We start from the raw sequence: 25,663 nt of genomic DNA, 5'->3' as shown, positions 1-25,663 counted from the left end.
TAGGTATCTGTCTAAACTTTAAGGTTAAAAAACAAAAAAAGAAATTCTTTTACCACTTTTTAGTTTACAGCAACATCTCACAGTGTTCAGCTGGAGATGGTTTTGTGTCAGTATTTAATATCTTAACATATACAATTTTTCATACTGTAAGAATGTATTATTTTACCTTACATGTTAAATAATCAAGGTCCATTAGCTTTTTTCCGGAGATTTCAACAGCATTTTACGGCCTTGGAGTTGAGGGGGGGCAGGGGCGTCTTGGGGGGTCAAACTAATGTTTCCAATCACAAAATGAAGGTTCTGTTGTGTCTGTTTAATTTTGTTAGGGGTTTGCTTGTGATACCCTAATTACAACGAACAAATTATTTATACTTTACCTTATATTTGCATTAACATGACATTTTATAAAAAAAAAATTTGATGATGACAGCATGATAGGCTATTTCTTATATGGTAAATTGTCCCTCAAACATGACTTAAAGACGTCCTTCTTTTTTAAGGAAGTCATAACAATGTTTTTCAGCTGCATTACTCCAACAATGTTGTGACAGTATTAAGTTACAAATTGGCAACAACAACAAAAGCAACCTCAGACTACTTTATCACTGCCTCAAACCCCCCACCTAGTCTGTATTGTACTCACTCTTAGGTAGAGATAAACACTCCATGTGCTTATAGAAACAGGTGTCAGGCTTCAGGAAGCCACACACCCACACACACACACACACACACACACACACACACACACACACACACACACACACACACACACACACACACACACACACACACACACACACACACACACACACACACACACACACACACACACACATACACAGTTAATTATTTATAACCCCTTACTGAAATGCTGACATACACACCGCCTTGACTGCAATGTCACTTTAGCCTTCACAAGAGAGGTTGCAGTCATACTGATGAATGAGTGTACATCTTCTGAGAAGCTGAGAGAGAAGTCATACTGGGGAAAGATACAATTCGGTTATAATTTTAATATTATGTAATATAGACATTATGTAATACCACTACTTTCTAGTGCAGCTTGTATTACAACATTAGAGGGACCTGAAGGAGGTGTGGATCTGTCCAGCTGCCTTCCTGTCAGTCCCTTGAACAATTTATGATTTATTTTATGATGAATCTTGCACAAGTTGAAGGAGCTGATAGGAGTTCCTTTTTACTCGTACGACTTCATGTGACAAAAACAATCGATTGATTGATTGATTGATTAAATACATTAATTTTGTATTTGTCAGAGCACATGATTATGCTGGGGTTTGTAGGTTGTAATTGAAAAACAAATGTCCATCAAGTAGGGATGAGATGAACACTTATGCTACACTTTCTGTATATTTCTTTGGAGGGTTAGGCTACTTAATAATAGTAGTAAAATCCTTGATTAGCCTATAGGACGTCATATAGCCTACTGTAGCTTGTTGAATGCTTTAACTAAATTGTATTATAGAATTACAGTTTTTTAATGGCGTTCTGGTTATATGTATGTTTGGTGCCAGAGTTTTTCTCCTTATAACAAGATTTTCCCTCAAATGGGAATCGTTTATTTTAGATATTGTGCTAATAATAGTCTCCAGTGATAATTTTCCACAGGACGCTGCTGCTGCGACTGTTTTTGCGATGGAAGCAGTGAGTGTGGACGGATCCATTCAGTGTGCAGAGGGGGTTTTAAGTACAACAAGTCGGCAAATCGTTATAAAATATATTTTGAATAACGAGTACATTTACTTTTGACCTTTATTTTCAACCTTTATAAGTATAAACTGTGTTCACTCCTCTATCATTCAGACCAAGTTAATTGAATCGCCTTCAAAGAGAAAAGAAAACCCTTTAGTTGTAAATTGGGCAATTCTGATGAAAACCGAGCTCTGTGCCACATCTTCCACTAAATGATAAAGCCGCTACACCAGGAACTAGACTCTAGAGGAAGGACCGACTGAATAAGAACCTATCTGTAAAAAAACAACAACATTAAGACTATTCCTGTCAAACTTAATGTCTTTTTTCTCTCTGAAAGTGTCAGAGGGTCGTAAAATTCACGCGAACATCTTAAATTGTTCTCGTGTTGGATTTTGCTGAGTTTTTATCAGTAGGAGGAGGTGTTAGGTTCAGCTACTGCAACTTAACGGTTAAGTTGGTCTGTTGGTGACGTGAAGTGGGAAAGTGGGCTTAACTGGAGTGGGCTCTTCAACCGCAAGACTCATAAACCGTTATTACTCCTAAAATAGGTAAGTTGGTATGTCTTTATTAAAAAACAAAAAAAAATATTGGTTAAAGCTACTGTAATGTCCAGTCTGCTCCAGTGTCTATCCTGGTCTGCTTTACAATTGCTCCAATACAGAAGAGGCGAGGGCGTAAAAAAAAGGGCTACACAGTCTATGGGCTACACCCATACAAGACTAGCCTACATCTCACCTACATTTCAGAATATATTAATGTATAAAAGTATTATCCAGACTCAAAATTAAATTTTTAATCAATGCAAGTTTTGCAAGTTGCTTCATTGTAAACAAATAGCCTATCCATGTACAGTATAGGCTATATTTAGTTGAAGACAAAGTAGGGCTGAGCAATATGTTTGAAATCATTACCACAATATTTATGATGACATGTTCCTCTATCAATAAGACTATATATCACAATATGGCAAATGTATACACAACCACATAACATAAACACATAGCAATGATCTGTGTCCCACTGTTGGAGGAAATCTTGTGTGTAAAACAACTACTTTAATAACTTGTTAATATAATAATAACTAATAGTGTAGCTGTGTGTGTGCTATAATTGTTTCTTGTTAATTCATTTGTCTTGTTGTGATATGATGTGTATATGTGTATTTGTTCTCCTGCAAAAGATATCTTGAGCTCAATGAGATTTTCAACTAACTAAATTATTTTCATTTTTGATCACATCTAGCTTGAACGTTTTGTTTGGACAACAGATATGTGTAGAACGATGATATAATAAGTTCATAAAATCACTACAGGATTATTCTGAAAGTATATAAATGATAATATTGAGTTATTGCCTAGCACTAAGAAAACTATATGGTGTGAAGACTAGGTAAAAAGGTAATAATATTGATGAAAAAGACGTGTCAAGCCCACTCAGGCACTACCCAATCCCTAATAACTTTGTCTTGCCATAATTGTGCTTGCCAGCCCTCTAATTTCAACAACTATACTGTTGCTGATTCTATTTTATCTCACACTTTTTAATAACAAGACCAAAGTCAAAATGTGAGAGTTTATTGGAAAATAAATGAGCCCACTCACCAGTCAAAAAATTATATATATAACAATCTTACAACCTTGCTGCTAATATAAAAAAATTAACATAATGGTTTTGCAGTAGTGAACCTTTGAGCAATTAATATGATGGTAAAATCATTGTGGAGGGCCCTAACTGAATAAGAAAGAAATGCTGTATTGATTAAACTGTTTTGGAAACCAACAGCAAATATTGGAAATTTGAAATGCAACAGAAAAAAAAGTCTTGTATCTCTTGAGTCTCGATATATCTTGCTCCAGATTGATAGTTACACCGCCTCCCTCTCATAAGCCTTAGCACTAATATCCTGTTGCCTTGACTACTGGTGTGTCAGGGGACTTCATCCTGATCTACTGCATGATTTTCTCTGACACTAGTTCAGAGAGACTGCCACGAAGCAGCGCTGAAAGCAAGAATAACTTGAGAGCTAATTTTCTCTTTTTCTTCCTCTTACACTGGACTAATTCTTCACCCACCTGATGCAATCTTATAGTTACCAGTAGTACACAGAACTTCAGGCTGCAGTGCTGCTCTGCTCATCCACTGCACAGCAGGCTACACGCACCACTAAAATGGTAACTCTGCTTTCTTTCTGTGCACCGAGCCATATCAGTTTGTTTGATTTACATTCCATTCAAAAGAGGCACAACACAGACAGCATGAAAAATATTTTCTCCGTCGTGTTTATGTAGAGTTGAGGATGGGAAATACTCTGTCTTTCCCAAAGTACACGGTGACGTCTTCAAATGTCTTGTTTTGACCAACCAACAGTCCAAACTCCAAATATATATATATTTTTGATCATAGACGACCAGTGAATATTCACAATTTAGAAGCTGGAACCAGGGATATCTCCAACTACAAATTATGTATTAACTACAAATTCCAAACATTATTTTGTTTTAACATTTGGTTGTAAATATTGTCACCAGCTGATTTTGTTTCGTACACTCACCAACTGATGTACTATCAGAAGCGTAATGAGCTGTATCGGATATGTGTCATGCTTAATGGATGGATGGATGGATGGATGGATGGACTGCTACTAGTATTTATTTAAACGCACACCCTTCATCTCTCTGTTTCTAACCATCTTTGAAATTTTTTGTACGCTTAGACAAGAAGTAATGAGCATCTGGGAAAAGAATGGAGGCTTTCTTTGTTGTTAGTGACAGGCCCAGGAAATGTAGTGGGTCTAAGAATGGCAAACAGCAGTGGTCAGAGGTTTACAAGATCTCCACCGGAGCTTCGGGGTGGGGGATACTTGCTGCACTGTAGCCTGTGTGAACCAGTCTCATATGGCAGGGAACCCACTGGAAAAAGTGGACCATACACAGCAGAAACAGCTATGGGGGTTGGGGACAAGAAGAGAGACCGTTGCTGTGTAATCAAGGGGAATTGCAAACATTGAATCTGGAATGGCCATCTCGAGGGGCTGCTGTGTATCAAACAACGGTCACAGACAGTGTTCAGTGTTGCAAACTTATTTTGTATCTTTAGCAATCAAGGCAGTAAGAGCGTGACTCTCTCTGCAAAGAAGGTCATGTAGATGTCAGAGCAATATCTAGCAGTTATTTCTGACCACAGTTAAAACATTTTCCACTGCACCAAGAAGCAACTTTAGAAAATGACTTGACCAGTTCCCAGCTGTGAAAACATCTAAATCATCTTGTGACGTCTCAAATAGAAGACCTGTATGCATTTAGGAATCACTTACATTTTATAGGCACAAATGGAACAACAGCTAACTGCCCATCGTAGGGGCAAGCAACAGTCCCTGCAGCAGGTAACAACGCTAACCATAACTTATATAGTTTTCTTGTTGCAGCATTTATAAATTATTCTAATTTTGCTTAAGCACAGAAATGTGCTTGATCAGTGTAATGGCATTTGTGCTATTTAAAAAAAAAAAAAATGTAAGAAGTTAAAAAAAATATGGAATACGCCTTGATTGCAACCCATACTTTATTTGTGGGAGCATATTTCAGAGGCCAGGAGAGTCTGTAAAAAATGTTTACGAGTGTTTGTATTTTCTTTCTCTTGACCAGAGTACACACTGTTTTGCTGTTTTAGCCCTAAATTACAACTATCTCCTTTTTTAAAAGCAAGCTCTTAATTTAGCAGCCGACGTTCTTGAAACATCATGGCACTTTTAAGTCTTCCAGCCTGGAATCCTCTGGGTTTCATGTGGTTTTGTGTGTTTGAGCGAATAAATAGCAACGCCCATATTATTGTCTGCTCCAGCTCAGCCTGCTCACTGAGCTGTCCTGGAAAAGTCCATGTGACCCAGAGCTAAGGAGATGCTGCTGCTTCCTCATGCTGTTGTATGTTAGAGCGGAAGGACTACGTACCAGCCTGCAGGGCAGTGTGTCATTTTTACCATAGCCCTGTTGTCAGCAGACAATGACATTATATTTTCAAAGTGAGCGTCACTTTTATTGTAGTCGGTCGCTCCTGCACCGTACCGTTCACAAGCTTGCTACACAGTAGGTTAAGGCACCACACAATGCAACAGAAGGCTTTTGTGCCGTTTTAAGATAATTCCATTTGCATAGCCATGCTAATGACTTTGGGGATTCCCTTTCTTTTCCCCTAGCACCTCCAGCAGGTCAAAGCTTTTCACTTATCAAGTGTACTGACTTTAGTTTACAAACATGTTAGAATTGAGCTCAAATCCCCACTATCTGTCTAAGTACAGCCTCACACAGCCCGTAGACGCTTACATCTTAAGCAGATCGAACCTTTATGCCTTTTATTGCTGTGCCCTTTGCTGAATTGCTGATTTTATGATTTAATGTGCTTAAATAAGAACACTGGGGTAAGAGACAATGTGTAGTGCATCTGGTTTCATTGATTTCTTTTCCATCCATAAGCCCGAGTGACATTGTTAAGAGTTTATGTCACTGGCTTTTCCTCAAACCTGCCTGCCTCTCATGTTACTCTGCGACTTCTATTCATAAAATTGCAGGAAATTACACCCATGTGACAATTATGAGAAATGAGGGCGTCTGCGTCTAGAAAAGACCTCATCCAAATTCACACTACGCTCATTTGTTCTACGCCAGATAAAATTGTTCTGGTGCCAATAACACAGGAGCGATGGGATTCAATGATTGAAAGAGAGAGAACATGGGGATAATACATCTTTCTCTCCCATAAAATAATTATACGTAACACAGGAGAGTGGAGGTGTTATTCAGAAAGATTATTATGTAATTGAACCGCTGGTATTAGCTGGATATAGTTTTTCTTTCTATGTGTCATACTTTTTCCATTCTTTCTTCCTCCCTGCCCTCGCACATCTCTTTTTCTGTCCCTCCCACGCACACGTTACCAGATTGGTGTTGTAAAAGATTTGCTCAGGTTTTGGCACATTTCTTCTTTTGATTTCCAAAAAAGAAGAAGCTGTCATATGTTTTTACTTTTTAATAGTTTTTTACTTTTAACTAATTATATATATGTTTTTTTTGTTTTTGTTTTTTTCATTCTGACCACATTGATATTTGTCTTTTTCTTTCTTTAATACAGAGGCTGCTCTCTTATGAAATACAAAATTTAGATGGTTGATACTGAAAATGAGGATTGTATTGCCTTATGTAAATTGGCATACGTTTGTGTGTCACAGTTACAAGAATTGCAGGTTAGGACCCAAACGCAGAAGAGACAAGGAGGTACCAAGGCGATTTTCAACAATTTAATGACAAAAAAATAAACTTACAGTCCAAGTTAGCAGGCATTAAATCCAGGAAACCTGGAAAAAAAAATAAAAACAAGAACAGTAGGAAATAGAGCACTAGAAAACAATCAGAACTTCTTGACACCAAGTATGACAACAAACTGACACCAGACAAAGGGAGCGCACAGACTAAATATACGAGGCAACGAGGGTTGTAGCGAGAGACAGGAGCCACGAGGTGAAAGAAATCAGGGCGGGGCAGACAATCACAAAGGCGGGAAAACACACAAGACATGACACTGTGTTATTGCACTAATGTCCTGTACTTTTTTCTTTCTTTCCTTTGTTTGTGAATACTGTTGTTTCTTGTGCCAACATTTTGACAAATTGAATGCATTTGACAAGTGCACATTTGAAAAACTGTTAATAAAAAAAAAAAAGAAACAAAAAAAAAACGAGACATAGGAAATAACCCTACAAAATAAAACAGGGTACTAAACAAAACCCAGGATCATGACATTATGTCTTTATAAATATTTTACATGCTGACAAAATGTACGAAACAAATATTTTCTCCTTTTTATGTGAGAAAAAACCCTCAGCCCCCTCCTCCCTGTTGTTATTTTTTTAATTTTTTTTAAATCAGTGTGCAGGCGTCGTAACTGTGTTGCCGACTAACACACCCATGTTTCCCTCTGCTTCATCGGTGGGTTGCATGAACACAGTGTCCCATTTAATGTGGTTTTGGCTTTATCCTGGATATGTTATTTTTATGCCTCCTCATATCCTCAATCATGAATACCCCTGCATACATGAATAAACAGATTTTGCAGAATATAACCATGGAAACCCAATTTAGACAAACCACAGAAACCAGAGGTGAATAGGCCCAGGTGGTCAAATGCATCAGCGTCCTTGTTTGCGTTGGTATTTGTTTATCCATCATTTGTGTTTCTCTCTTTAATCAGTGTCCAACTGCTTAAAATCAATTAGGATATTAATTTTCACATAAATGTGAGGATTATTGTTGAGATTAAATGTCACTCTGGCCTTCTCAGGAACAACAGTCAGTATCAGCCTGACCTTTTGGAAAGTGGATTTGTTGAGAGTTACAATGCCTAAGGACACTTGTCCCTCCCCCTGCAGTTAAGGGTTGATCAATTATCACCACGCCAGAGGATTAATAGTGTATTCACAGAGACACAGCCAAGCCCCCACCACACACACACACACACACACACACACACACACACACACACACACACACACACACACACACACACACACACACACACACACACACACACACACACACACACACACACACACACACACACATATTGTCATGACATCTGAGTTGTAATCCTGTCTCTATTCTTCTCCTGTGATTGGACCTCAGCTGTCTAGATGTATCCCTCAACTTGGTTGCCTAAGAAGCATCATCAGCACGATTTATGATATTCACACAAGGATATTAATGAGCGTTGTCGGTCTCCCGCAGGAGCAGAGTAAGCCGAGCAGCCGGCGACGTGGAGAGTAAAAGCACAGGGCGAGTGGAGAAGTGAAAGAAGGAGAAGGTAGAAAAACCAGCCCAGCTATCTGCCTGCCTGAGAGTGCGGTGTCATGGGGAAACAGAACAGCAAGCTGCGGCCCGAGGTCTTGAACGACCTGAGAGAAAATACAGAGTTCAGTGACAATGAGCTCCAGGAGTGGTACCGTGGCTTCCTCAAGGACTGTCCCACCGGCCACCTGACTGTGGAGGAGTTCAAGAAGATCTATGCCAACTTTTTCCCATACGGAGACGCGTCAAAGTTTGCCGAGCATGTGTTCCGCACGTTTGACACCAACGGTGATGCCACCATCGACTTCAGGGAGTTCATCATCGCCCTGAGCGTGACATCTCGCGGCGGGTTGGAGCAGAAGCTGCGCTGGGCCTTCAGCATGTACGACTTGGACGGGAATGGCTACATCAGCCGGGCAGAGATGCTGGAGATAGTTCAGGTGAGGACATACTGTATGACAAAATAGGGTTTCTTTATTGATGTATACATCAGTCTTTTGCCTAGTTTGGATCAGGATCAGCCTTATTCTACATCTTCTGAGATATACAGTAAATGTGACCTAATGAGGTTCTAGCACTGCATCTGTTTTTTTTTTTTTTTTCAGACCTTAAAATGTAGCTGTTATTATACAATGATTATTCAAATGCAAATCCTAATCCTCACATTTTAGCAACTGCAACGCGGGACTTACCAAATATTGATTAACCCTCCACTCACTTAACTAACTAGGACTAAAGTTTTAGCCCTAATTCCGTGTGTTGTATGTATTTAAGGTTTCTGACTAGTGACTGTTTTTAGGCCCAGTAGTCATTTACGGTTCTGAATTCATAAGATACTTTTTCACCTCACATCAAGGATGGAGGCTGCCCTTTTTTGTTTTTCTTATCACTGTGGCTATATTTACTCTTCCAATATGGTGAGCTGAGCAGCCTGCAGGGCCATATCAATATTGGCTTAGTCCGCTGTGTTTGTGGATACAAATGAATGTGAAAAAAAAATATGTGCATCAGTGCTTTTGTTATTGGTGAATGCTTTCTGCAAAACTCGTTCTGTCATCACAGACCTTTACATGATCTGAAATGTGTATAGTTGTAGAAGATACAAATAGACACATCTGACACATGTTCTGAGTGACTTACTGTGAGTGTAACAGCAGGGTGAGCTTCAGTTGCCAGAGCACCATCATTACCAGGTAGCAACAGAAAACAGGTCAAAGCATTCAGACAAAAGATGTAAGAAATATGTCAGGTGGGAACAGTTATTCATTATCATTCATTATTTTTCATCTTTACTGCCCAAAAGCTTCCTATGGATAACCGACACTATTAATATGCACACAACAACAATTGTTCTCACCCTCCTTTGTAGGCAATTTACAAGATGGTATCATCAGTGATGAAGATGCCTGAGGATGAATCAACACCAGAGAAAAGGACAGATAAGATCTTCAGACAGATGGACATTGACAATGATGGTAAGACTGGTGATTTATTTTTATGTGCTTATGCCTTTTGTAAGGAGATGTCATAACCAACTGTCACTATCAGTAGTGAAAGCAAGTGGTAGTCCTAAATAAAACTGGCTTCTTACTTCTTCTCACAGGACATTAACAGGAATATAAGTACTATTAGGGGTGGGAATCTCTTGCCGATTCAGAGGCTAACGATTTCATTGTAAACCGATTATCGATGCAACAATTTTTTTACGTACATTTCCATGCGTGATTTTTAAAAATATACTTATAAATCTGAGTTTGCTACTCAGAGTTTGTTAATCACTTCCTAGACAAAGCAGCTAGACAAAGCTTAGATTTGGACATATATTTGTCGCACACAAGTTTTAATGAAATGTTTTGTCTACTGAGGTTTTTATTTTGTAGTCATTCCATGCTGAAGCCTTAAACATGCTTGTGAAAGTCACCTTCTCTCCCAGTAATCTTCCATGTCAGAGGCTCAGTCCTGTTTAAAGGTGGAGAATTGGCTTCTCAGAACATGAAGGTGTCAGATGTAATGTGATAGTGAAGTAGATGGGAAGTAGATGAACAGCCTATATGTTTTGCCTAATTATTTTTTGTATGTCTTATTAAATCATGTGTACATATACAAACATTTTTTTTTCCTTTTGGCATTTTTGTGTGTTTTATTTCTGCACTCTTGCCTAAACTCTAAGTTGTTGTCCATTATCCCATCCTCTTTCAGTCATTCGGTTTTCTTGTTTGTACTTGTCTGGAGATTAAATCGATTATTAACTTATCTGAATTGAGAATCGAATCGTTCTAGAGAGAATCGTGATGCATCTAAGAATCGATTATTTTTCCCACCCCTAAGCACTATATAATAAATGTAATGAATGGTTTTAATAATTGTAGTTGTAATTGTAGTTGTAAGCAGAAACAACTATTACTCCTCCTGTTGGCACCCATTCCAAGTGGAGCCTGGTGTATAAACAGATAGTGAAAGACAATTCAGTAAAACAGTTGTAATAATATAAAATATGTCTTCATAGGAGAAGTTATAAGTGCTGACAAATTCTGTACACCATTTATTAAATGTTTGTATACTGCTTATAAATGTTAAATAGGGAAGCTTTCCCAAATATAGACATATCATGAAATATCAGTTATGCAATTATGACATTATACACTTACCCTTTCACAGAGCAGTTTGGAAAGTAACAGGAAATATAGAAGATTGACGACAGAGAGAAATAGGATGTCATAGAACAACATAATATGAACACAAGATCATTTACAGCCTCTTAGCCTTTTGAATCTCATCCTGCTCAGCGACCTCGATGTCAGTGGCTTGACTTTTAGTGCGAAAAGGTGACGCCATGTGATATGTACTTAAGCATACTGTTCTGACACGTCACATTTCAGTAAGATGTTTCGAGATATTCATATGGGAGTGGGCAGCTCAGTTTGTTTTGAAGCAGAATGTTCAGAAAGTCTGGAGGTCAAACTGTGTGTCTCAAATTTGATAACATCACGTGGTACCACAGACCAGGCCTACGGCTACGGCTGCAGCTCCTTTCTAATGCAATTTATACAGACGCTGTGTGACAGGAAGTGGTAGTTATTTGAAACAAGTCATGGTGTACTGTTGCATTTTATCTTTGTGGTAGATTAGTCAACATTTAAAGGAATGTTTACCACCATCTACCATTTGCTGCCAGCATTGTCACATTGTATTTTAAAATGCTTACTATTGGTTGGTAAGACACACTGGTTAAAACTCTCAAGTGAGATGTAACATTTTTGCAAATAGTGCAAGTATGCATTCTGTTGTGATGGCTAAATATTGTAATTAAAATGCTATTACTCAAGAGCAGTTTACTTTTATTTCATTAGCCATTTTTAATATTACATTTCATCTTTTTGAATACTTTTGCAGGGTTTTGCAGACATATAATGTACAGTATCTCACAAAAGTGAGTACACCCCTCACATTTTAGTAAATATTTCATTATATCTTTTAATGGGACAACACTGAAGAAATGACACTTTGCTACAATGTAAAGTATTAGGTGTACAGCTTGTATAACAGTGTAAATGTGCTGTTTATGGTACTTTCCATAAAATCATCTCTCAGTGCAAATCAAACCAGCTTTTAGGCTAACCGACATAAAACCATGCCAATCTCTAGGTATGGTGAAGGGTATGTGATGATGTGGGGCAATTTTAATTCCAAAGGACAAGGGAACTTTATCAGGATGCATAGTATCCTTGATCCATGAAGTAACTGGCCTTTAAAAATAACCATCTGCCTGCCTCTATGGGAATTTAACATAGGGGTGTACTGACATTAATGGCTGTGTGTTGAGTTATTTTGAGGGGACTGCACATTTACACTGTTATACAAGCTGTAAACTTAATACTTTACATTGTAGCAAAGTGTTATTTCTTCAGTGTTGTACCATTAAAAGATATAATGAAATATTTACTAAAATGTGATGGGTGTACTCACTTTTGTGAGATACTGTAATTTCATTCATTCAGCATTTAAATATGTTGCTGCCATTGAATATTTAGTTTCCTCCGTTTAGACAAGAATCCCCAAAAAAAACATAATAAAATATTTATAAAAATGAATATGAATCTGAAATATTTTGATATTTGATTTTAAAATAGTTTAATTTTTGGATTCTTTTTAATGTAATTTCAATATTATTTATTGAGGCATTATGTTCACAGTACCAATTAATAAAAATGATTTAAAAGGAAGTTCTAAATGAATTACTTAGAATGTACTTACTAAAAGGAAGTACCATCATTTTCATAATCTTACAAACCATAATGTGTTGCCATCAGTAATATTGAAATACTTAATACAAAACAAAAATTGTAGTGTTGGCCCTTTTTGTCAAATCAATGCTGGTAATCAATGCCTTCTGAATTACATAACAATAGTACAACAGCGTCACCTGCTGGTTAATTTGACAGCTATGAATAACTCAATCATTCAGTCATAGAATGTTAATTCAAGTTCATTGTAATTTATTTAAAAGATGTGTACTTTGCATGCACGGTTATTTGGGGGTGGCAGTGATTATATTGTAAGCACATAAGCAACATCAGAAGCTTTTCTGTTGATTTTAGTGGGTGGTTGCTGCATGTTTTCACCTCTCACCTCATTACAGGCTCGACTACTGGCGTCTGTAAATCTTTTCTTTTTTGGTCTCTGCTTCACAGGTAGATTGTCTCTGGAGGAGTTCATTAAAGGTGCCAAGAGCGACCCGTCCATTGTAAGACTGCTGCAGTCAGATCAGGGAGCCTCTCGTCAGTTCTGAGGACAGAGACAATAACAGACACACACTCTCCCAAAACACAATCACAAACCCACATCCACCGGACAGTCATCATCACAACACACTGACCAGACAATCCTTTCATTTAAAAAAGAAATATATACAAAAGAAAAAGAAAAACACTCGTCTTGTTTACATTAATGGATACTTCTCTTTCGTCAATGTGGCTCCTTTTCTGTGGACTATGATGTGCTTTGAGGTTTTGTGTATATGCTTTTCCAAAGCTCTCTTGCTTTGAAATGGGGTTTACCTGTTCTCCATTAGTAAAGTGCCATATCATATATTTATACTGACTGGATTATATGCTCACAAGTATTATAAATCCCATTATGTTACACTAAGAGGAAACTAATTACATCACTTCTCATAATTTGATTAAATTTAACTATGTTGAAAAGTGACTTATTGTTGTTCTGGATATCAATTGTAGCTAAACAAGTTGGCTCTTCTGGACAACTTCTATACGCCTTTGGTATTGCATGCATTTGGCGATATACGTTTTCCGATATTGTAACAGTTTACGTAAATAACAAGGCTGTGGTTGTTTTTATTCCTTTTTATTTTTGTAACAAAAAAAATTTGTTTTCACACAATTGAAATAAAGTTGTGTAAGAAAAATCTACACAAGTCCCACAGTACCCCCTTGTCCTGGACAGACTCACCAAGATTCTCACTTACTGGTTAAAAAAAAAAAAAAAAAAAAAAAAAAAAAAAAAAAAAAAGTAATGAGTCACATTAAGTTGGACATTGTGTTACTTTGACAATCCACATTTTAAAATAGGTGCTTGAGATGTTGTAGAAGGGAGAGGGGAACAATGTTTAAAATAATGTAAATGATCAACTAAAGATGCCACATTCAGAACCCCCCCCCTCCCTCCGCTCAGCTGACAGCGGCCGTATAAATATGCAGCTTCTAACGTTAAGCAGGTATGTGAGGCAGAGTTCACTCCAGGGACACAACACACGCCTGCCTCCCTCCCTCCCTCCCTCCCTCCCTCCCTCCTGTCCTGTGTGACTGACGTAGATTTGAGAAACTGCAGGTGTCTCTTATGTGTCTTTTCTGGAATATTTCAGTAACTGGGCAACCGGGCCTCCCATTCGTCCACAGGAGAGGGGAGGCGAGTCGCACAGGACCAGACCAGATCCAACCAAGCCAGTCTGGATCAGATCCCACCCTGTGTGGGATCATAACTCATCTTTATCAAAGTCATCATCCAGGTCTACATCACTGAGGTCGTAGTCCTCCTCCACAGGAAGCTGCGGTTGACAAGGAGTATAAAATAAGACAAACTGTTAGCCAAGAGGGAGTTAATCATGATCACTCCAACTCATTTATAGATAAATGTCAAATTTGTGGAGCTTTTAAAAAAATACCAAGACCAATATCTACAGATGAAATTTTCACTCCGAGAAAAGAAACAGCTGGATTTTTGGAAGAACTCCAACTGCCATATTACATAATAGAAGTGTTTATGATATACCCATCTGTGTGCATGATTGGAGTAATTTCACAACACACCACCCCCCCCAGAAGCTTTTTTCAGCTGGATAGAACATTGAGAGAGTTAGCGTAGAGTAGCGTTATCAGTTGAATAGCTGGGCAGACACACCACACATTAAACCCCATTTTAACTCCAAATTGGTCACCCCAGACAAATTTTACAACCGGGCCAAATTTCTGCCAGATCTGTTGCTGTTGCATGTTTGAGACGGGTCAGGACGCCTGATTAATTGAGTTTCTCCTCAAAGAGTCATGCAAAAGGATGCATATATTGAATAAGATAATGCCTCCTTTGCATATTTAAACACATTTCAGAAAACATGTAATACAACAACAAATTGCCTTAATGAAAGTAATCAAAGTAGGTTTCACGGTGATATCTATTAGGTAAAATGTCAACCCTTAATTCTTGTGTGTTTACCAGAGATGTGCTCATACGTTTCTTGGAAATAAGTCATTCAGCATGAAAAAAAGCATAAAACATGACTAATCAACTAAAGAAATCTAAGTTGACTAAGACGAAAACGACCGATTAGTCGACTAATCGACTAAAAGTGAGCAGCCCTAACGATCTGTCCGTCGCATGATCGAATATATTTCTGGCATGGTAGAAATTTTGGTGATAGAAATTAAACTTTGCTGCAGAACAGGCAGACAATAACGTCTTCCCGACAAATCAGCAGATCTATATACAATCTTTGTACACTTTTAACAACTGCTGCCTTTTTCTTTTTGTCAACAATGTTGAGGATGAGGTTGTCTTGTTTGAATAGACGTTGGCGTTCTCAAGACCTAATCGACTGATCTGTACAACGCGAGCTGGGTTTTTGTATTGTAAAACGTGCAGTGTGATTTAACGTAATGTATAAAAATGATTAAAAACGTACAGCGTCTGTCCAGTTGAACACAGTTTGGTTAAAGGCCTCGACCCGGTCATCTGTACATATAGGAGTAAAATCTCTGATTATGAGACCACTATGGAGGCTCCCACTCACCTGTCCATCATTGCCGTCCCAGGGTTCAACAGTGTGAATCTTGGGCATGTTGCCACCTCCCAATGTAGCAGTTGAGCCACGGCCCACAGAAAGCTCCCTAAATAGGAAGACGAACCATGTGAGTGCCATCATTCAGCATATTTTTACATTGATTCTTGTAATGGTGAGGAAAAAAACCCTACCTGAGGAACTCGTGAATGCCAGTCTCACTGAAGGAACCCCTGAGCAGAGCAAATTTCATCTTGCGTGTGTTGATGGCGGCCATGGCAGGGTAACCAAAGCCACCGATACCCAGAGAGGCCTCCAGCTCCATCTGAGCTCCAGCCTCAGTCCACAGCCAGCTGTGGAAACAGAGGGAGGGCAGGCTATTAGTCCCAGTCGTAATTTGTCATTTGTATAATAATCATGACTGGTCTCTCATCTTTACCCCCACATCTTCTTCTTGTACTTCTCAGACATCTTCTTCATCACCTCCAGGTAGCCATTTCTACCTGCTGCGCCTGCGGAGATACAGATAGACAGTGGGTGCTGAGTGATTCAAGAATTAAAAAGCAAATGCATCCATATTTGGTGTGTGAAATGTCCCAACACTACACTAGTTTTCAAATTCCAAATTAACTACTACTACCACTACATACCAGATTTAATTACTGAACATGTTCAGAGTCAGGTGTGTCTGGTCTCACCTGTGTCCAGGATGTGTGGCAGGACGCCTATCACACACAGTTGACTGTCCTCACAGGTCTTTTTGAAGAGGTCTTCACTGAGGATCTGAGAGACAAACATTTACAATACACACGTTTTATGTACATTCACATCATTTCATATAGAAACAAATATTGTTAAGGGTCAACAAGGGTTTAACTGTGATCCTTATTTATATTTTAGATATTTCTCTTTTTTTCTAATTTTGGTTTAAGTGTGTTGTCGATCAGAGAGCTCTTTGAATTTTGTGTTGATTTAGTCTGAATTTCTTTTTGTTTGCGGTCACTGCTCATGATCAAAACAGCAAATATTTAAAAAGGTCCAGTGTGTAACGTTTTTAGTTGTTCATTATCAAAATCTGTGTTGCCAGTTCACAAACTTGTCCTTTTTCATGAATATTTACCACCACCATAAATTTCAAGTATTCCTTTTGGCTTGAAATTTTACATTGCGTTTGCATGGGACATACAGGACATACTGCTCCGCCTTTCGCTGTCACGTGATAATATCACAGGTGCTGCTAATGCTGCTAAAGGGTATTGTTGCTTCCCGGCCCCGGCAAGTTTGAAGGAAATATGGAGGACGGCACGTATTCAATATCCAAAATTTCAGGAACAGGAGTCTTCTTCTTCACCCAGAAAATAAGATAATGAAAAGAGCAAGAGACCGGCGTCATCAGAAAAAAGCGTGAAGGCTACCGTAACTGCTGTGGTGCGAGAGAGTTGATTGCGATATATGATCTCAACGCTAGATGGGAGAAATTCCTACACATTGGACCTTTAAACTGATAAGTTTAATCAGTATTGTGTTCAGCAACACAGTTGCAAAATACACATTTAATAAAATAGTGGTTTATGACTAAGATTACAAAAAGCATCATCAACAGGTGCTTACTGGAAGCCCTTCTGGCCCAATTTTGTGAAATTAGTCTAATACCAGCACCATTAACTTTCATACATGAACGTATGATGCAAATACGCAGTGTACTGACCTCCAGCAGTTCAGGAGCAGCAGCGTGGTCAGAGAACAGATCCAAAGCCCTCTCAATGATGTCTCCACGGGAGCGGCCTCCTTGGTAGTCTTCGGGCTCCTCACCTTTGCGGAATACCTTGATGGTTGGAAAGCCACGGATCTACACAAACAACATATATTGTTCCTTAGCGTTAGCCCTAATGTTCTGCTCTGGGAAGGTTTTTGGAGCTCTCCGACCAAAGTCCCATATCTAAGGCAAATCGGCATTGGCTCAGTGCTTGCGAGCACACGCTCGAGCGTGATTTGAAAACCTTTCAAAAAACGTGAGACAAGAGACGCGCTGTTGCCTCGCACAAACATTCCAGATATCAAGCAGGCTAAAGATCTGGAGCTGTCAGGGACTCTGCCATGGAGCTACAGCCAATTAGAGCGCAAGACAATGGCTGAGGGGAAACCAGGGGGAGGGGTCGCTTGTACTTTACTGTAGGTGTTGCATTTGCAACACGGACCGAAGTTGTTGTAAAGAAAACGGACTATAAATAGAACAGATGTGTGGAAACAGGCTATTTTGTGAACATGTGTGACAAAGACAACATCCCTTAAGAGTGCTCGGTCTATTTCTTTTTTTTTTTTTTTTTCTTGCTGCGAATCAGCCACCAACAACTTGAAGCGCTTGTTTCTAGCGGACATCCAAAAATCCTGTCCGGCATTTGAGATTACATCATGTCGTGTGTCACTTCCCGCATCAGGTAGTGTGAAAACAAGACAGCAAGTTGTGTAGTGTGAATAGTACGGCAAACTGGTGAATTGGAAAGTCTTGTAGTGGGAACTTGCTCATATTATGCTCATTTTCAGGTTCATAATTGTATTTAGAGGTTGTACCGGAATAGGTTTACACGGTTTAATTTTCAAAAAACACCATACATTTGTTGTACTGCACATTGCTGCAGCTCCTCTTTTCACCCGGTGTGTTGAGCTCTCTGTTTTAGCTACAGAGGGAGGCATCACACTTCTGTTCAATCTTCGTTGGGAGTCGTGCATGCGCAGTACCTCGGTACGGTCTACTAGCTAATCAGAAGCAGAGTATGAGGGTGTGCCATGCTAGCAGCTAGGCGAGCATTATAACGTTGTGTTACAAAGTAACACAGGTTCGTCACGGAAGTAAAGGCTGGACTACTATAGAGCAATGGTTAAAATGTGCAATAGATAAGCTTAGCAGCTGTGGCCAAATTTCATGCAGTGGTGTGTGCAGTGAACAGTGGAGGTTAGTATGGCTTCTTACTCACCCCATAGCGGCTGGACACAGCCTGGTGTACGGTAGCATCAACAGCTCCGAGGCGAACTTTGCCCTTGGTCTGCTCCTTGACAGTTGAGGCTGCAGCTGTCCACTCAGGCTCCAGGCTGTTGACAAAGAGAGTGATGGTTTAAAAAAAAAAAAAAAAAAAAGTAGAGTATGATATAGGAATTAAATTCCACAGTAGAGAATTCACGAGTCAAAATTAGATGTGTATGTATTGTTTACCAAACAAATCTCTGCTTCTGAAATACTGACTTCAAATGTAGAAAATGTTGCACATGGTTTAGGAAAATAAACTAAACACAAAACAGTTTGGAGTAGGGATTACGGTCAACTGAATAATAGTCTCAATAAAAAGGGTTCTCAGGCCTGTCTGTGGATTATCCAGATTTACTGGGACATTGTATTCAGAAAGAAATACTGTTTAGTCATAACACCTTCCAGTGCTTTGAGCAGCACAAACAAATTCCAACAACCTCTGTTGTTTTGGGGTGGCAGAAATCGCAGACAGATATTTTGGTTTTCTTGCACGACTGAGGGGGTGGGGGGGGTTTCATGGTTTTCCACAGCAGCGGATGGACTGTGTCAGGTACCAAACTCACTTTTTGCAGTGTCCACACCAGGGGGCGAAGAACTCCACCATCCACACCTCATCACCCTCCAGCACCATCTTGTCAAAGTTGTCATCAGTGAGCTCGACCACATCCGCCTTATTGCCAGCGCCGCCGCCACCGCTCTGCTGGAGGGCAGTGGAGGGTTACTTGAAGTTCACTGACGTGTTTGATTTTTCACCATTTTGAACAACCGTAACAGAGAGCCAATGCACGGGGGTCTACCTGTTTGCTGTAGCCAGAGCCGCCAGACTTGCCGCTCAGCCTCTCTTTGACCAGAGTGCGCAGAGAGTTCATGGCTCCATCCACAATGGCTTGGCTACTGCGTCCACCTGAAGGGTGAAGGGGATGCAGAGGTCAGTCACTGCAGCCAAGAACTCATTATAGAACCTCAAAGTCTTCCTTACAATAACTAACTAGCTCAACAGTAATAAAAGTGTCATCAGTGATTCAGTGAGAAAGGGTGGAGTGTAACCCCCATTTTCCACTGGGCACGTCTACGCTGCGTTCCGGAGGCGCCGCGACCCCCGCGAGCAATCACAGCCGTTCAAGTCAAACCTGGGTGAAGCGGCTCTGCGATCCGCTAAAGATACGCAGAAGGGCCATTTTCACACGAGGCGCGGGCCGTTCGCACAGCCGGGCAGGAAGTGAAATAGCAAGACTATCCAGCCAATTTACCAAAAGACACCCCTCCTATAACGTATACGTCTCCTTTATAACACCACGGACAACAAGAGATTCACCTCGGAGGTTATAAAACATAGTACGACGTCACACATCTTTTTTTTTTTTTCTCCTTCAAGGACAACACCAAAAAAGAGAAGGCATGGAGTTTAATTGAAAGAGTGCTTAGAGTGGAAGGTCAATAAACACACGATTGTTCTGTAAAGTACTTGTAGAGACAATCAAATCTGTGAGTCGGGCAGCAAGACGCACCGCTTCGGAGACGCTCCGGGTGTGGAATGGCGCGTAGCGAGGACGGAACAAAACCGGAATACAGCAGAGACGCGCCCAGTGGAGAATCGGAGTAAGTGTGTAGCCTCTCTGACACCTACATCCCCTTTTCTCTGAACTGATAAGACAGCTTTCCCTGCTGAGCTTGATATGGTCACTGTAGAGCAAGATTTCAAATTCACAAAGCTGCGTATTCAGCAACAGACTATTTGGTTTTTTTTCTGCAGTGGTTTTGTCTGTACCTTGGTAATCCTCTGGCTTGTTCTTATTAGCTCCAAAGATCTTGATGGTGGGGAAACCTCTGACGCCATACTGGCCACCCAGTGACTTGTGCTGGTCTGCATCTACGGCACCAACCTTGACAATACCCTGAAAGGTTTCAGAGGGGGGTGGAGTGTGCAAAAAAACTTTCATTTTCTTCACGGAACATTTGTGTGCCGTTTTACAATTCTGGGCGCCAGCATGTCAATGAACAAGTGCAACAGTTGCTTATGTATGCAGGATTTGTCCACAAACACAATGTTGTTTACATAAATAATATTAGAGGTGATAACTGTTAAGAAAAGCACATTCCATGAAATAAACAATGAATATTGAATTTGTTCCAGATAAAAACTTGACTACAGTCCCATATCTGCCCACGTCTCATGCCTCCGTTTGCGTTATTCTCACTGTTGAGTTACAAACTTCTAAACACTTGTAGGTGGGACAAAGCTGAGAGAAGGCACAGCAGCAGGGGGCGGTGACAAAAAGCTGCGGTAAAGTCGGACAGTTTCCAGCCGATTCCAGCAGCCTTCATGCTGAACAGGAAGTCAAAAGGAACACTCGCATCCTGTTAGGTCCGATTCCGATTTAATAAAATGTTATCAGACACATCTATCAGCTTGTACACAGTCTCCAGTTGTTTTTATTAAGACAGAGTAGCTGTCAAAATTCTCTACATGCGATCGGTTGCTGATGTTAATGAACAACAGACCGTAGATGATCCGTGATCTGAACAGATTAAGTCTCCAATTTCTTAACGTCACTATCACTATAATGTGACTTATCACCACTGTTCATCACGCCCCCAACCGACCCCGTCAGACACCGCCTACCAAGAGTCTGGGTCTGCCGAGGTTTCTTCCTAAAGGGAGTTTTTCCTCGCCACTGTTGCAATAGCTACTGCTAATGCTTGCTCTTGAGGGAATTACTGTAATTGTTGGGGCTTTGTAAATTATAGAGTGTGGTCTAGACCCACTCTATCTGTAAAGTGTCTCGAGATAACTGTTATGATTTGATACTATAAATAAAATTGAAATCAGTGTGTTCTGTACAGAATAAGCCTTTAAATCAGATAACTGGCAATTCAAATCCCTCCAATTCAAAAACAATAAAAAAGTTTATACAAAACGTCATCATTTGGAGTCGATTCTGAACCAATCAGCTGCTAAATCAGCTGAGAGGCAGGCGTTTCCCAGCATGCTCTGGGTCTGCCTGGGTCTTGCAGTTGGTGAAAAGCAACTGCACTGCCTGCGTCTCAAATCTGCGTCCACCTTGATCTTGTGAGATTATCGTTGCACACGTGTGCATGACGTCAGAGCAAGTCGGGAACAGGTCGGACACAAATCTAACCGTCATGCAACGGGTGCCGATCACCGGTGATCGATTCTGCGCAGACCTGGCTCATCTCGAGCAAGCCTATTATATCTGCCTGATTAATAAGTTAATTGTTTCTTATGTCTGCAAATATCTAGTGCAAGCAAATCATCATAATCCAATTGTCATATTTGAAATAGCAGTACTCACTAAAATATTCTGATATTTGATTTTGTCATCGTTGCCCTGATAGGACTAATACTGGCAAGATGAGGAGAGACGTTTTGTTTACCTTGAGGGCAGTGGCTGCCTTCTTCCAATCAGGAGTTAGATGTTGACAGTGGCCACACCTGCGATGAAGAGAGGGCAGGGACAGGGAGGGGAATACTTGATCAAATTCATGTTGATGTTTAGTGACAAAAGTTTTAAATATGTGCATTGCAAATTAGAAAGAAAGTAAACAAACAGTATTCAAGTGCAGAAACATTTTAATTTCATCATCAAGAGATATTCCTATAGTTCAAACATTCAAAAAAATACATGTATTTGTCACTTAAATTAATCACAGTACCAAATTACTCAATATTAACATCCTGTGAATATTTAACACCTTTAGTTAATGTACATAGCCTTTAGGCTTAGACTTCCCATGTCCATTTCCTGGCTACTTGTTTACTATAGAATGAACTTTACTCTTGGTATCTAAAGCACTTAATGGTCTGGCCTTCCTCAAGTCACTCCAAATTCTTAAGTTTATTCTTAAACTTTTAAGTAGAAACTAAAATATTTGTATTTAATGTGGCTGTTAATTTGTTGTGTTGAGTGTGTCTATGCATGTGGTCTACCTGTAACTATGCGAAAACATATTTAATAGTGTTCCCTATTCTTGTATCCTTCACTTTGAATTACTTCTTTATGCATTTGCAAATCTGGGAGGAACTACTTTGCATACAAGTCTCCGCATTCGTGTCAGATCATACGGTTAATGTTTCTGTGAGGAGGAGCGATTAGAAACGGATGACTCAAACATCACTCACTCGATGTAACATGCTTGTATTGAAACTATGGTCACTACTTGGTGGATCTGAGGGTACTTGTTGCCAATGAATAATGGCAGCCAAAGTTATATGGACTCACCAGGGAGCGTAAAACTCAACCAGCCACAGACTGTCACTCTGGATCACCTCCTTGTTGAAGTTGGAGGGGGTGAGCTCAACAACATCATCACTAGCTGAGTAAAAGGCTTGGACAGACAGGACCAAAGAGCAGCCCAGCACTCCTGAAGGAGATGAAGATACAAAAGGTTTAACGTTACTCTCAATAGGGACATGCTCAAATGCGTTCAATGAAATAGTCAGAGCAGCTAAAGTAAGCATTGAAAGGACATCGTAAGCCTATTTTAATACAGTTTCTATGCATAAGTATGTAACAGCAAGTGAAATTGACGTTTATTAACGATAACAGAGGCCTGGCACTGTTCTGTGCACCTTACTTAGCTAACGTTATTCAAGCTAACCACAGTAGAGGAAACGCTGTCAAATACACCTACCATTCACACACAAACAAAAGTGAAATTTTTATGAAATTAGAAAAACTGTTACTGTTGTCACTCACCAAGTAAAAGCGGTCTCATGGTTTTAGCTGCTCTCTGAACGGACTCCTCTGTTAGCAACACGCTGACTGCTGCCGCTGCGTCTCCCAGAGAAAGTAGCTCGAAAAAAAATCTCACCGTGGCCCATGCTGATTGGTCCGCTGGTGGCGACGCTAGACCTCAGCCAATCAGTGTGCGCCGTGTAGTTTAGAGAACGGGTACACTGAAGACAAGTGGAGGAGAAAGGGAGGCACCATGTAACGGCATCAAGAGGATATGCAACAAAGTGTAACAAGGATGTGTCTATTATACAATAGACGGTAAAGTTCGAATGTATTAAACCTAGTATCAAACAGAGTGAGACATTTCTTTCTAATTAAATAAAACATAAAGTAGGCTACTAGAAGCTACTTTTTGTGTTATCAAAATTTTCATTTGCAGTTTTCTCAAAAGTATTAAGACCCTTTAAAAGCAGAAATTCCACAATTTAAAATGAACGTAACATACATCAACAACAACAACAACAACAAGAACAAGTGAGATAGATAAGAACCAACATACAAAAAAGTAGAACAATGTAGAATAAATAGAACAAAATGAAACCTAAGATTATTTAGGCTACAAGCTAAAAGTAGGAAACACAAATGAAGAGCAAGCAGGAAGTATTATCAATAAAATTTATGTAAAGTATCAAAAGTAAAAGTAGTCATGCAGGAGAATGGCCCTTGTCAGTATGGACTGGATTGCTGATGCAATAATGTGTAACCATTATATTATTGTTTTAGCCAGAGGAGATAATTAACACTTTTATACTTTGGGGTAGTTAAATCTTTAACAATGAATCATATTTTATAAACTCATCTTAGTCTGCAAAGTAACTTCATCAGTTAAATAATTGCAGTGGAGTAAAATATGTAATTTGTCCCTCTGAAATGTAGTGAAGTAGAAGTATAAAGTAGTATAGAATGGAAACACTCATGTTAAGTACAGGTACCTTAAACTTGTAGGCTACTTGTACTTGAAAATGACTTAATCACAAGCCACTACTAATAACTTGTACATGTAAAGTAGAGCAACATGTACAATATATGTCCTTGGAAGAATACTTCATCTTCCAAGTAAAAGTTTTGTTATTTCTCTGCATTTATAGTTTCCTTGTCTCAAGTTTTTTGATAAAAAAAAAGATTATCTAAGTCAACAAAGTCTTTGTAATATGGAAATACTTATTTATAAATCCAATAATGATGACCTACAGTAACTTGATGTTCTTCTATTATAAAATTGTAAGACAATTAAAACAAAAACAAAGTTTGACTTGACTCCACTGCATTGCAGGTTTTACTTTAGTTGTCTTTGGCTTTAAGCATTTACAGTAGTCTATAACACAAACACTGGACTTTATTGTACTGTAGGCTACCTTGTCTTTTTCAATCACATGTTAATGGATTCCTATCCTCAATGGTTTGCACCATTGTTTGCAAGCAGAAAAATAAAAGCATTTAGGCTCCTGTATTGTGAAGGTTGTGTCACTAGGTGGAGAAAAACTACAAGGAAAAGTACTGAGATGCTGTATGGTCTCTCAATCAATAATTCAGTTTACGCTACTGCAGAACTGATCAATTGACCTCAGATTACAAGTTGTTAGAAATTTTATTCTGCAGATTAATGTTTGAAAGTAGCCTTAGAAACCCCCCCAAAATCCGTTCATGCTCTCACTGATGGCAGTAGCATACTTTTAATCCTCAACCATCACAATCACTTGACAACACTGAAGAGCCATATAACGTAGGTTTACAATAGTTTAATATCAGGCCTATTTTTTCTCCCAGATTAAGTGATTATTACTTAGCCTAAATCTATTTCGTCTGGATAATTTGGTGACAGCCTATAATACATTCAAAATGGATGATGGATAATGCGTCTTTCACAAAGATTGTGAAGGCTATTGTTGTAAAAAGAAAAACAGAGAGGATGATTTAGGATTCTAGTGTAGGCCTATTGGCTGTTATTCGATTACCTTTAACTAACTGTTGTTCTTCGAGCTGCCACGGACAGCCAACGAAGTGCGTGTCCTTGATTTCCCTGTTTGCTACTTCACAATTC

General features: G+C 39.3%; 2 protein-coding genes across 3 annotated transcripts; one reads left to right on the top strand and one right to left on the bottom strand.

The window, feature by feature from the left end:
- The first annotated feature begins 1,933 nt into the window (after nt 1-1,933).
- On the top strand, nt 1,934-13,986 carry hpcal1 (hippocalcin-like 1). Its single transcript, XM_028605061.1, has 4 exons — nt 1,934-2,264; nt 8,490-8,989; nt 9,919-10,024; nt 13,241-13,986. Exons 2-4 carry the CDS (start codon nt 8,612-8,614, stop codon nt 13,336-13,338), a joined length of 582 nt encoding a protein of 193 aa, XP_028460862.1. The 5' UTR covers nt 1,934-2,264; nt 8,490-8,611; the 3' UTR covers nt 13,339-13,986.
- A 372-nt stretch (nt 13,987-14,358) lies between these two features.
- On the bottom strand, nt 14,359-25,658 carry pdia6 (protein disulfide isomerase family A, member 6). Of its 2 annotated transcripts, none has more exons than XM_028605310.1 (14): nt 25,578-25,658; nt 23,584-23,783; nt 23,107-23,248; nt 22,262-22,319; nt 20,634-20,760; nt 19,663-19,769; nt 19,429-19,565; nt 18,816-18,930; nt 17,549-17,689; nt 16,539-16,623; nt 16,280-16,352; nt 16,035-16,193; nt 15,853-15,949; nt 14,359-14,613 (listed from the first exon to the last, which is right to left on the bottom strand). In XM_028605310.1, the coding sequence occupies exons 2-14, from the start codon at nt 23,600-23,602 to the stop codon at nt 14,542-14,544; spliced, it is 1,332 nt and encodes a 443-aa protein (XP_028461111.1). In that variant the 5' UTR covers nt 23,603-23,783; nt 25,578-25,658; the 3' UTR covers nt 14,359-14,541. The 2 variants fall into 2 exon arrangements, with proteins under 2 accessions (XP_028461111.1, XP_028461112.1); XM_028605311.1 differs by having other exon boundaries at nt 19,429-19,562.
- Between the last annotated feature and the right edge of the window lie 5 nt (nt 25,659-25,663).

The sequence above is a fragment of the Perca flavescens genome, chromosome 18 (genome assembly GCF_004354835.1).
Source record: "Perca flavescens isolate YP-PL-M2 chromosome 18, PFLA_1.0, whole genome shotgun sequence".
Classification (NCBI taxonomy): Eukaryota; Metazoa; Chordata; class Actinopteri; order Perciformes; family Percidae; genus Perca; species Perca flavescens.
The sequence above is the reverse complement of the archived record's forward strand: the minus strand, read 5'-3'. Positions and strand labels throughout refer to the sequence as shown.